The 12,124-nt window shown below is 46.9% G+C and overlaps 1 protein-coding gene across 3 annotated transcripts in view; it reads left to right on the top strand.

Moving 5' to 3' along the window:
• The window catches only part of LOC106581464 (uncharacterized), a 163,338-nt gene that overhangs the window by 7,906 nt on the left and 143,308 nt on the right, over window positions 1–12,124 (top strand). For all 3 annotated transcript variants that reach the window (XR_006761043.2, XM_045704055.2, XM_045704054.2), the window contains exon 5: window positions 11,016–11,072. Coding sequence is in view for 2 of the 3 variants with exons in the window: in XM_045704055.2 (XP_045560011.2) it covers window positions 11,016–11,072 (57 nt within the window). In the remaining variant the exon portion in view is untranslated. The remainder of the gene's footprint in view (window positions 1–11,015; window positions 11,073–12,124) is intronic.

Raw genomic sequence — 12,124 nt, 5'->3', positions numbered from 1 at the left:
TGAATCGTGGTGCAGTGCCTCTCATACAGTACAGAGACAAACACAGGGCCTTGTTGGGAAATGGACTGCCAGTGCTGTGAGGGATGTTGTCACATCTGGTCTGGCTGCATTCCTTACCCATCCTCCATCTCTCTCTCTCTTTCTCCTACTCTGTCTGTGACTGTCTCTCTGTCTCTCCCTGTCTCTTCATTACTCTCGGTCTAGATAGGGAATTAAAACAGGGATAGGGAGGGAAGAGGGAGGGTGAGGGAGCAGGATAGGAAGGTGAGGGAGAAGGTTTGTGAGGGAGCAGGTTTGTGAGGGAGCAGGAGAGGAAGGGAGAAGGATCTGGGGCAGCAGACTGAGAGGAGGAGAGGAAGGGAGAAAGATCTGGGGCAGCAGACTGAGAGGAAGGGAGAAGGATCTGGGGCAGCAGACTGAGAGGAAGGGAGAAAGATCTGGGGCAGCAGACAGAGGAAGGGAGAAAGATCTGGGGCAGCAGACTGAGAGGAAGGGAGGAAGATCTGGGGCAGCAGACTGAGAGGAAGGGAGAAAGATCTGGGGCAGCAGACAGAGAGGAAGGGAGAAAGATCTGGGGCAGCAGACTGAGAGGAAGGGAGAAGGATCTGGGGCAGCAGACTGAGAGGAAGGGAGAAAGGTCTGGGGCAGCAGACTGAGAGGAAGGGAGAAAGATCTGGGGCAGCAGACTGAGAGGAAGGGAGAAAGATCTGGGGCAGCAGACAGAGGAAGGGAGAAAGATCTGGGGCAGCAGACTGAGAGGAAGGGAGAAAGATCTGGGGCAGCAGACTGAGAGGAAGGGAGAAGGATCTGGGGCAGCAGACTGAGAGGAGGAGAGGAAGGGAGAAAGATCTCGGGCAGCAGACTGAGAGGAAGGGAGAAGGATCTGGGGCAGCAGACTGAGAGGAAGGGAGAAAGATCTGGGGCAGCAGACAGAGAGGAAGGGAGAAAGATCTGGGGCAGCAGACTGAGAGGAAGGGAGAAAGATCTGGGGCAGCAGACTGAGAGGAAGGGAGGAAGATCTGGGGCAGCAGACTGAGAGGAAGGGAGAAAGATCTGGGGCAGCAGACAGAGAAGAAGGGAGAAACATCTGGGGCAGCAGACTGAGAGGAAGGGAGAAAGATCTGGGGCAGCAGACTGAGAGGAAGGGAGAAAGATCTGGGGCAGCAGACTGAGAGGAAGGGAGAAAGATCTGGGGCAGCAGACTGAGAGGAAGGGAGAAAGATCTGGGGCAGCAGACTGAGAGGAAGGGAGAAAGATCTGGGGCAGCAGACTGAGAGGAAGGGAGAAGGATCTGGGGCAGCAGACTGAGAGGAAGGGAGGAAGATCTGGGGCAGCAGACTGAGAGGAAGGGAGGAAGATCTGGGGCAGCAGACTGAGAGGAAGGGAGAAAGATCTGGGGCAGCAGACTGAGAGGAAGGGAGAAGGATCTGGGGCAGCAGACTGAGAGGAAGGGAGGAAGATCTGGGGCAGCAGACTGAGAGGAAGGGAGGAAGATCTGGGGCAGCAGACTGAGAGGAAGGGAGAAAGATCTGGGGCAGCAGACTGAGAGGAAGGGAGAAAGATCTGGGGCAGCAGACTGAGAGGAAGGGAGAAAGATCTGGGGCAGCAGACTGAGAGGAAGGGAGGAAGATCTGGGGCAGCAGACTGAGAGGAAGGGAGGAAGATCTGGGGCAGCAGACTGGGAGGAAGATCTGGGGCAGCAGACTGAGAGGAAGGGAGGAAGATCTGGGGCAGCAGACTGAGAGGAAGGGAGAAGGATCTGGGGCAGCAGACTGAGGAAGGGAGGAAGATCTGGGGCAGCAGACTGAGAGGAAGGGAGGAAGATCTGGGGCAGCAGACAGAGCACCACCCGGCATGGCGCCACCTTTTTGGCAAAAAACAGAAATGTTTCTCAATGAAACAATGTTAAACATGTTCTCCCTAGAGTGCAGTGTGGTGACTTCAATCAGGGAGGGAGAGGGAGGGAGAAGGAGGGAGGGAGAGGGAGAGGGAGAGACCTGTGTTTGATGCGACAGGGCAGGCTGTAGTGTTTTGTAGTAGCTATCACATTGGTTCAGACTCTCCTCTGTTTCCTAGAAGTCTCTAGTTTCCAGTAACACCTGTAGTATCAGACTCTCCTCTGTTTCCTAGAAGTCTCTAGTTTCCAGTAACACCTGTAGTATCAGACTCTCCTCTGTTTCCTAGAAGTCTCTAGTTTCCAGTAACACCTGTAGTATCAGACTCTCCTCTGTTTCCTAGAAGTCTCTAGTTTCCAGTAACACCTGTAGTATCAGACTCTCCTCTGTTTCCTAGAAGTCTCTAGTTTCCAGTAACACCTGTAGTATCAGACTCTCCTCTGTTTCCTAGAAGTCTCTAGTTTCCAGTAACACCTGTAGTATCAGACTCTCCTCTGTTTCCTAGAAGTCTCTAGTTTCCAGTAACACCTGTCAGACTCTCCTCTGTTTCCTAGAAGTTTCCAGTAACAGTAGGGACAGGGGAAGTGGTGTATCTAAGAGTGTTGGCACCATACTCTTAGATGAGAGGTTTACACCCCCCCCCCCCCCCCCCCCCCCCCCCCCCCGGTTAAGGATAGGACAGGGGAGTAAGGGTAAGACAATGATAGATTCATGCCTACGGTCAACCTCTTACCACTCCCTCCCTATTGAGTGAATACCGCGTTTCTGTTGTCACGGTTACACCTGTCCCTCTGTGTTCTCAGGGAAACTCCAAAAGCAGGGCGAAGTTCAGTTGTCGTGGTCGGGAAGGTGGTTGCTAGGACACTAAGGACGTGCAAGGCCGTAGATAGATAAATAGAAGTTGATTGCCTTTTAAAGGGAATTTGTCTTGCACAATAGAACAAACTTGGCAAGCTGTTGGCAGTTTTGGCTGTAGTCGTTTGGCTGTTGGCGTGTGCGTTTTGTGTCCTAGTCTGGATGTGTTTGCAAAGGTCTCCATTGGGGTTGTCACGATACCAGTATCACAATACTCCGAGGTATCGCAGCAAGGAAAGAAAACACCAAGCAGACTCCATTTCCTGAGGAAAACACTCATAATGTTAGTAACAAGCAGCCTCAAGAGTTTCACCCAGAATCACGTTTCTTTTCCTTGTTATAACACACTATATGTTACATACAGCAGGTTTTTAAAGGACTAGTCTGCTTGGTGTTTTCCTTGTTATAACACACTATATGTTACATACAGCAGGTTTTTAAAGGACTAGTCTGCTTGGTGTTTTCCTTGTTATAACACACTATATGTTACATACAGCAGGTTTTTAAAGGACTAGTCTGCTTGGTGTTTTCCTTGTTATAACACACTATATGTTACATACAGCAGGTTTTTAAAGGACTAGTCTGCTTGGTGTTTTCCTTGTTATAACACACTATATGTTACATACAGCAGGTTTTTAAAGGACTAGTCTGCTTGGTGTTTTCCTTGTTATAACACACTATATGTTACATACAGCAGGTTTTTAAAGGACTAGTCTGCTTCGTGTTTTCCTTGTTGCCATGGAAAATCAGGTATTGTCGTATCACCATCCTGATATCGTGACAACCCTAGTAGGCCTGACCCCATTTAGTCGACTGGTCCATTGTTTGGTCTTTAGGCTGTTGGTCGACTGAGATTGTTTTAGTTGAGCAGTAACATATACAGTACAAGTCAAAAGTTTGGACACCTACTCATTCAAGGGTTTTTATTTTATTTTTACTATTTTCTACATTGTACAATAATAGTGAAGACATCAAAACAATGAAATAACACATATGGAATCATGTAGTAACCAAAAAATGTGTTAAACAAATTAAAATATATTTTATATTTGAGATTCTTCAAAGTAGCCACCCTTTGCCTTGATGACAGCTTTGTACACTTTTGGAATTCTAACAACCAGCTTCATGAGGTAGTCACCTGGAATGCATTGCAATTAATAGGTGTGCGTTGTTAATTTGTGGAATTTCTTTCCTTAATGCGTTTGAGCCAATCAGTTGTGTCGTGACAAGGTAGATGTGGTATACAGAAGAGAGTCCTATTTGGCATTCTCTCAACCAGCTTCACTGGAATGCTTTTCCAACAGTCTTGAAGGAGTTCCCACACATGCTGAGCACTTGTTGGCTGCTTTTCCTTCAGTCTGCAGTCCAACTCATCCCAAACCATCTCAAATGGGTTGAGGTCAGGTGTTTGCAGGCCAGTTCATCTGGTGCAGCACTCCATCACTCTCTTTCTTGGACAAATAGCCCTTACACACCCTGGAGGTGTGTTGGGTCATTGTCCTGTTGAAAAACAAATGATAGTTCCATTAAGCGTAGAATACTGTAGTAGCCATGCTGGTTAAGTGTGTCTTATATTCTAAATAAATCACTGAAAGTGTCACCAGCAAAGCACCCACACCATCACACCTCCTCCAAGCTTCACGGTGGGAACCACACATGCTGAGATCATCCGTTCACCTACTCTGCGTATCACAAAGACACGGCAGTTGGAACAAAAACTCTCAAATTTGGACTCATCCGACCAAAGGACAGATTTCCACCGGTCTAATGTCCATTGCTCGTGTTTCTTGGCCTAAGCAAGTCTCTTCTTCTTGTTGGTGCCCTTTAGTACAAACAGCAATTCGACCATGAAGGCCTGATTCACACTGTCTCCTCTGAACAGTTGATGTTGAGATGTCTGTTACTGTGAAGCATTTATTTGGGCTGTAATTTCTGATGCTGGTAACTCTAATGAACTTCTCCTCTGCAGCAGAGGTAACTCTGGGTCTTCCTTTCCTGTGGCGGTCCTCATGAGAGCCAGTTTCATCATAGCGCTTGATGGTTTTTGCGACTGCACTTGAATAAACGTTTCTGACCATATTTTCTGACCATTTTTTCTGACCATGCCTTAAAGTAATGATGGACTGTTGTTTCTCTTTGCTTTTTTGATCTGTTGTTACAATAATATGGACTTAGCCCTATTTGGTAATAGACCATCTTCTGTATATCACCCCTACCTTGTCACAACACAACTGATTGGCTAAAACGCATTAAGGAGAGAAATTCACACCTGTTAATTGAAATGCATTCCAGGTGACTACCTCATGAAGATGGTTGAGAGATTGGTGTAACACTTTTTTTGGTTGCTACATGATTCCATATGTGTTATTTCATAGTTTTGATGTCTTCACTATTATTCTACAATGTAGAACATAGTAAAAATAAAGAAAAACACTTGAATGAGTAGGTGTGTCCAAACTACTGACTGGTACTGTATACAACAGTTCCTCAATTACAATAGTTCCTGAATTACAATAGTTCCTCAATTCCTGAATTACAATAGTTCCTGAATTACAATAGTTCCTGAATTACAATAGTTCCTGAATTACAATAGTTCCTCAATTCCTGAATTACAATAGTTCCTGAATTACAATAGTTCCTGAATTACAATAGTTCCTCAGTTCCTGAATTACAATAGTTCCTGAATTACAATAGTTCCTGAATTACAATAGTTCCTGAATTACAATAGTTCCTGAATTACAATAGTTCCTCAATCCCTGAATTACAATAGTTCCCGAATTACAATAGTTCTTCAATTCCTGAAATACAATAGTTCCCGAATTACAATAGGTCCTCAATTCCTGAATTACAATAGTTCCCGAATTACAATAGGTCCTCAATTCCTGAATTACAATAGTTCCCGAATTACAATAGCTCCTCAATTCCTGAATTACAATAGTTCCTCAATTCCTGAATTGCAATAGTTCCTCAATTTATTTGAAAAATATTTCCAGCTCTCTCCCATTCAGGTTGCTTGTAATGTTTGATTCATGGAGGAGTGGAAGGGTGCTTGGGGAAGATGAAAAAGGACCGGGTGTGGAGAAGTATTGGTAGGAAGCAGGGATTGGAGCAGTGGGCGATGGAGACATGTTGGCTCTAATGCTGCCTTGTGTCAGTGGCAGATGTTTCTAGAGGAGGGGAGATACTACACACACACACACACACACACACACACACACACACACACACACACACACACACACACACACACACACACACACACAACCATGTAAGCTATCCTGTGCATACACCCAGACTCCCCTGAAAGGAACCTTTCTCTCTCTAAACTAGTACACTGGGGCTCTTTATTCAGCTCCTACAGGTCTTTATTCTGCTTCTATAGGTCTACAGGTCTTTATTCAGCTCCTACAGGTCTTTATTCTGCTTCTATAGGTCTACAGGTCTTTATTCAGCTCCTACAGGTCTTTATTCTGCTTCTATAGGTCTACAGGTCTTTATTCAGTTCCTACAGGTCTTTATTCTGCTTCTATGGGTCTACAGGTCTTTATTCAGCTTCTACAGGTCTTTATTCAGTTCCTACAGGTCTTTATTCTGCTCCTGTAGGTCGACAGGTCTTTATTCTGCTTCTATAGGTCTACAGGTCTTTATTCAGTTCCTACAGGTCTTTATTCTGCTTCTATGGGTCTACAGGTCTTTATTCAGCTCCTACAGGTCTTTATTCAGTTCCTACAGGTCTTCTTTATTCTGCTCCTGTAGGTCGACAGGTCTTCTTTATTCTGCTCCTGTAGGTCGACAGGTCTTTATTCTGCTCCTGTAGGTCGACAGGTCTTTATTCTGCTCCTGTAGGTCGACAGGTCTTTATTCTGCTCCTGTAGGTCGACAGGTCTTCTTTATTCTGCTCCTGTAGGTCGACAGGTCTTTATTCTGCTCCTGTAGGTCGACAGGTCTTCTTTATTCTGCTCCAGAAGGTCGACAGGTCTTCTTTATTCTGCTCCAGAAGGTCGACAGGTGTTCTTTATTCTGCTCCTGTAGGTCGACAGGTGTTCTTTATTCTGCTCCTGTAGGTCGACAGGTCTTTATTCTGCTCCTGTAGGTCGACAGGTCTTTATTCTGCTCCTGTAGGTCGACAGGTCTTTATTCTGCTCCTGTAGGTCGACAGGTCTTCTTTATTCTGCTCCTGTAGGTCGACAGGTCTTCTTTATTCTGCTCCTGTAGGTCGACAGGTCTTCTTTATTCTGCTCCTGTAGGTCGACAGGTCTTCTTTATTCTGCTCCTGTAGGTCGACAGGTCTTCTTTATTCTGCTCCTGTAGGTCGACAGGTCTTCTTTATTCTGCTCCTGTAGGTCGACAGGTCTTCTTTATTCTGCTCCTGTAGGTCGACAGGTCTTCTTTATTCTGCTCCTGTAGGTCGACAGGTCTTTATTCTGCTTCTGTAGGTCGACAGGTCTTTATTCTGCTTCTGTAGGTCGACAGGTCTTTATTCTGCTCCTGTAGGTCGACGGGTCTTCTTTATTCTGCTCCTGTAGGTCGACGGGTCTTCTTTATTCTGCTCCTGTAGGTCGACGGGTCTTCTTTATTCTGCTCCTGTAGGTCGACGGGTCTTCTTTATTCTGCTCCTGTAGGTCGACGGGTCTTCTTTATTCTGCTCCTGTAGGTCGACGGGTCTTCTTTATTCTGCTCCTGTAGGTCGACGGGTCTTCTTTATTCTGCTCCTGTAGGTCGACGGGTCTTCTTTATTCTGCTCCTGTAGGTCGACGGGTCTTCTTTATTCTGCTCCTGTAGGTCGACGGGTCTTCTTTATTCTGCTCCTGTAGGTCGACGGGTCTTCTTTATTCTGCTCCTGTAGGTCGACGGGTCTTCTTTATTCTGCTCCTGTAGGTCGACGGGTCTTCTTTATTCTGCTCCTGTAGGTCGACGGGTCTTCTTTATTCTGCTCCTGTAGGTCGACGGGTCTTCTTTATTCTGCTCCTGTAGGTCGACGGGTCTTCTTTATTCTGCTCCTGTAGGTCGACGGGTCTTCTTTATTCTGCTCCTGTAGGTCGACGGGTCTTCTTTATTCTGCTCCTGTAGGTCGACGGGTCTTCTTTATTCTGCTCCTGTAGGTCGACGGGTCTTCTTTATTCTGCTCCTGTAGGTCGACGGGTCTTCTTTATTCTGCTCCTGTAGGTCGACGGGTCTTCTTTATTCTGCTCCTGTAGGTCGACGGGTCTTCTTTATTCTGCTCCTGTAGGTCGACGGGTCTTCTTTATTCTGCTCCTGTAGGTCGACGGGTCTTCTTTATTCTGCTCCTGTAGGTCGACGGGTCTTCTTTATTCTGCTCCTGTAGGTCGACGGGTCTTCTTTATTCTGCTCCTGTAGGTCGACGGGTCTTCTTTATTCTGCTCCTGTAGGTCGACGGGTCTTCTTTATTCTGCTCCTGTAGGTCGACGGGTCTTCTTTATTCTGCTCCTGTAGGTCGACGGGTCTTCTTTATTCTGCTCCTGTAGGTCGACGGGTCTTCTTTATTCTGCTCCTGTAGGTCGACGGGTCTTCTTTATTCTGCTCCTGTAGGTCGACGGGTCTTCTTTATTCTGCTCCTGTAGGTCGACGGGTCTTCTTTATTCTGCTCCTGTAGGTCGACGGGTCTTCTTTATTCTGCTCCTGTAGGTCGACGGGTCTTCTTTATTCTGCTCCTGTAGGTCGACGGGTCTTCTTTATTCTGCTCCTGTAGGTCGACGGGTCTTCTTTATTCTGCTCCTGTAGGTCGACGGGTCTTCTTTATTCTGCTCCTGTAGGTCGACGGGTCTTCTTTATTCTGCTCCTGTAGGTCGACGGGTCTTCTTTATTCTGCTCCTGTAGGTCGACGGGTCTTCTTTATTCTGCTCCTGTAGGTCGACGGGTCTTCTTTATTCTGCTCCTGTAGGTCGACGGGTCTTCTTTATTCTGCTCCTGTAGGTCGACGGGTCTTCTTTATTCTGCTCCTGTAGGTCGACGGGTCTTCTTTATTCTGCTCCTGTAGGTCGACGGGTCTTCTTTATTCTGCTCCTGTAGGTCGACGGGTCTTCTTTATTCTGCTCCTGTAGGTCGACGGGTCTTCTTTATTCTGCTCCTGTAGGTCGACGGGTCTTCTTTATTCTGCTCCTGTAGGTCGACGGGTCTTCTTTATTCTGCTCCTGTAGGTCGACGGGTCTTCTTTATTCTGCTCCTGTAGGTCGACGGGTCTTCTTTATTCTGCTCCTGTAGGTCGACGGGTCTTCTTTATTCTGCTCCTGTAGGTCGACGGGTCTTCTTTATTCTGCTCCTGTAGGTCGACGGGTCTTCTTTATTCTGCTCCTGTAGGTCGACGGGTCTTCTTTATTCTGCTCCTGTAGGTCGACGGGTCTTCTTTATTCTGCTCCTGTAGGTCGACGGGTCTTCTTTATTCTGCTCCTGTAGGTCGACGGGTCTTCTTTATTCTGCTCCTGTAGGTCGACGGGTCTTCTTTATTCTGCTCCTGTAGGTCGACGGGTCTTCTTTATTCTGCTCCTGTAGGTCGACGGGTCTTCTTTATTCTGCTCCTGTAGGTCGACGGGTCTTCTTTATTCTGCTCCTGTAGGTCGACGGGTCTTCTTTATTCTGCTCCTGTAGGTCGACGGGTCTTCTTTATTCTGCTCCTGTAGGTCGACGGGTCTTCTTTATTCTGCTCCTGTAGGTCGACGGGTCTTCTTTATTCTGCTCCTGTAGGTCGACGGGTCTTCTTTATTCTGCTCCTGTAGGTCGACGGGTCTTCTTTATTCTGCTCCTGTAGGTCGACGGGTCTTCTTTATTCTGCTCCTGTAGGTCGACGGGTCTTCTTTATTCTGCTCCTGTAGGTCGACGGGTCTTCTTTATTCTGCTCCTGTAGGTCGACGGGTCTTCTTTATTCTGCTCCTGTAGGTCGACGGGTCTTCTTTATTCTGCTCCTGTAGGTCGACGGGTCTTCTTTATTCTGCTCCTGTAGGTCGACGGGTCTTCTTTATTCTGCTCCTGTAGGTCGACGGGTCTTCTTTATTCTGCTCCTGTAGGTCGACGGGTCTTCTTTATTCTGCTCCTGTAGGTCGACGGGTCTTCTTTATTCTGCTCCTGTAGGTCGACGGGTCTTCTTTATTCTGCTCCTGTAGGTCGACGGGTCTTCTTTATTCTGCTCCTGTAGGTCGACGGGTCTTCTTTATTCTGCTCCTGTAGGTCGACGGGTCTTCTTTATTCTGCTCCTGTAGGTCGACGGGTCTTCTTTATTCTGCTCCTGTAGGTCGACGGGTCTTCTTTATTCTGCTCCTGTAGGTCGACGGGTCTTCTTTATTCTGCTCCTGTAGGTCGACGGGTCTTCTTTATTCTGCTCCTGTAGGTCGACGGGTCTTCTTTATTCTGCTCCTGTAGGTCGACGGGTCTTCTTTATTCTGCTCCTGTAGGTCGACGGGTCTTCTTTATTCTGCTCCTGTAGGTCGACGGGTCTTCTTTATTCTGCTCCTGTAGGTCGACGGGTCTTCTTTATTCTGCTCCTGTAGGTCGACGGGTCTTCTTTATTCTGCTCCTGTAGGTCGACGGGTCTTCTTTATTCTGCTCCTGTAGGTCGACGGGTCTTCTTTATTCTGCTCCTGTAGGTCGACGGGTCTTCTTTATTCTGCTCCTGTAGGTCGACGGGTCTTCTTTATTCTGCTCCTGTAGGTCGACGGGTCTTCTTTATTCTGCTCCTGTAGGTCGACGGGTCTTCTTTATTCTGCTCCTGTAGGTCGACGGGTCTTCTTTATTCTGCTCCTGTAGGTCGACGGGTCTTCTTTATTCTGCTCCTGTAGGTCGACGGGTCTTCTTTATTCTGCTCCTGTAGGTCGACGGGTCTTCTTTATTCTGCTCCTGTAGGTCGACGGGTCTTCTTTATTCTGCTCCTGTAGGTCGACGGGTCTTCTTTATTCTGCTCCTGTAGGTCTGTTATGAGAACTACTCCTTTGTTGCAGTAAGTGGAGTCATGAACAGTGTGTGTGTCTGTCTTGCTGCTTTCACAGACAGAAAATGTGTGTGTGCTGCCACAGACAGCTGAACACACATTAGCCCTAATTTCTCTAAAGGCAGACACCTAGGCCTGAGAGTTTAAACTGTGATGGATACAGAGGTATGCCTCACCTCTAAACAATTCCTTTCATTCCTAAAGTTGTGCAACTGTTTTTTGCTAACGGTTGGCAAATATAGTCAGTAGACCCGAGTGGTTAGAGATTCTGTTTCTTCCTGATGTTGGTACTAAAACCTATGTTCTAAACTGTGTTTTTCCTGCAGGTAAAGAAGAGTGGAGTTTCTGATAAGCTCAGCCAGGAGGAGAGGAAAAGACAAGAGGTAACAGCCTTAGTGTGTGTGTGTGTGTGTGTGTGTGTGTGTGTGTGTGTGTGTGTGTGTGTGTGTGTGTGTGTGTGTGTGTGTGTGTGACCCCTTCCTCTTCATACAGAGACAGTTCCAACAAAGGGTCAAGCAGATTGGCTCCAGAAAGGTTAGGATGCACACACACACAGACAGGTCCTGTTGCAATCTAACAAACCATGCCTTAACTCCTCTCCCTCTAACCTTTTCCACAGCAATAGTAAACCCTTCTTAAAGGGGAGGGCTTGACAATATGGACCATAGACAAGTAAACCTGTTGAGGGACATATGAATTCATAGCATGGATGTCTAAGCAAATACATGTCTAGAGAAGTGTGCAGATGGGGAGTATTACCGATTGGGAGTTCCATAGGATGGCGCACAATTGGCCCAGCGTCGTCCGGGTTTGGCCGGGGATGGCCGTCATTGTAAATAAGAATTTGTTCTTAACTGACTTGCCTATTTAAATGAAGGTTAGATAAAAATGGAGCTATAAAAGGTGTGAACAGATCTTCTCCCTGTGTGATTACTGCCATCTCTCTCTAAACGAATGACTGGGCACAGAATGCATGTCTACATATCTTACTAATAAAATATCAGAGTTCATGATGGCAGATATGTCATATCAGAATGAGTGTTTCACCCAATATCATGTGTGACAGCTGTGAGCAGCCAGTCTCATGCCCTAACCAGCCATTATTCTACTCAGCTGTGAGCAGCCAGACTCATCCCCTAACCAGCCATTATTCTACTCAGCTGTGAGCAGCCAGTCTCATCCCCTAACCAGCCATTATTCTACTCAGCTGTGAGCAGCCAGTCTCATCCCCTAACCAGCCATTATTCTACTCAGCTGTGAGCAGCCAGACTCATCCCCTAACCAGCCATTATTCTACTCAGCTGTGAGCAGCCAGTCTCATCCCCTAACCAGCCATTATTCTACTCAGCTGTGAGCAGCCAGACTCATCCCCTAACCAGCCATTATTCTACTCAGCTGTGAGCAGCTAGTCTCATGCCCTAACCAGCCATTATTC

This window comes from Salmo salar, chromosome 20, assembly GCF_965601325.2.
Source record: "Salmo salar chromosome 20, fSalSal1, whole genome shotgun sequence".
Lineage (NCBI taxonomy): Eukaryota > Metazoa > Chordata > Actinopteri > Salmoniformes > Salmonidae > Salmo > Salmo salar.
The sequence above is the reverse complement of the archived record's forward strand: the minus strand, read 5'-3'. Positions and strand labels throughout refer to the sequence as shown.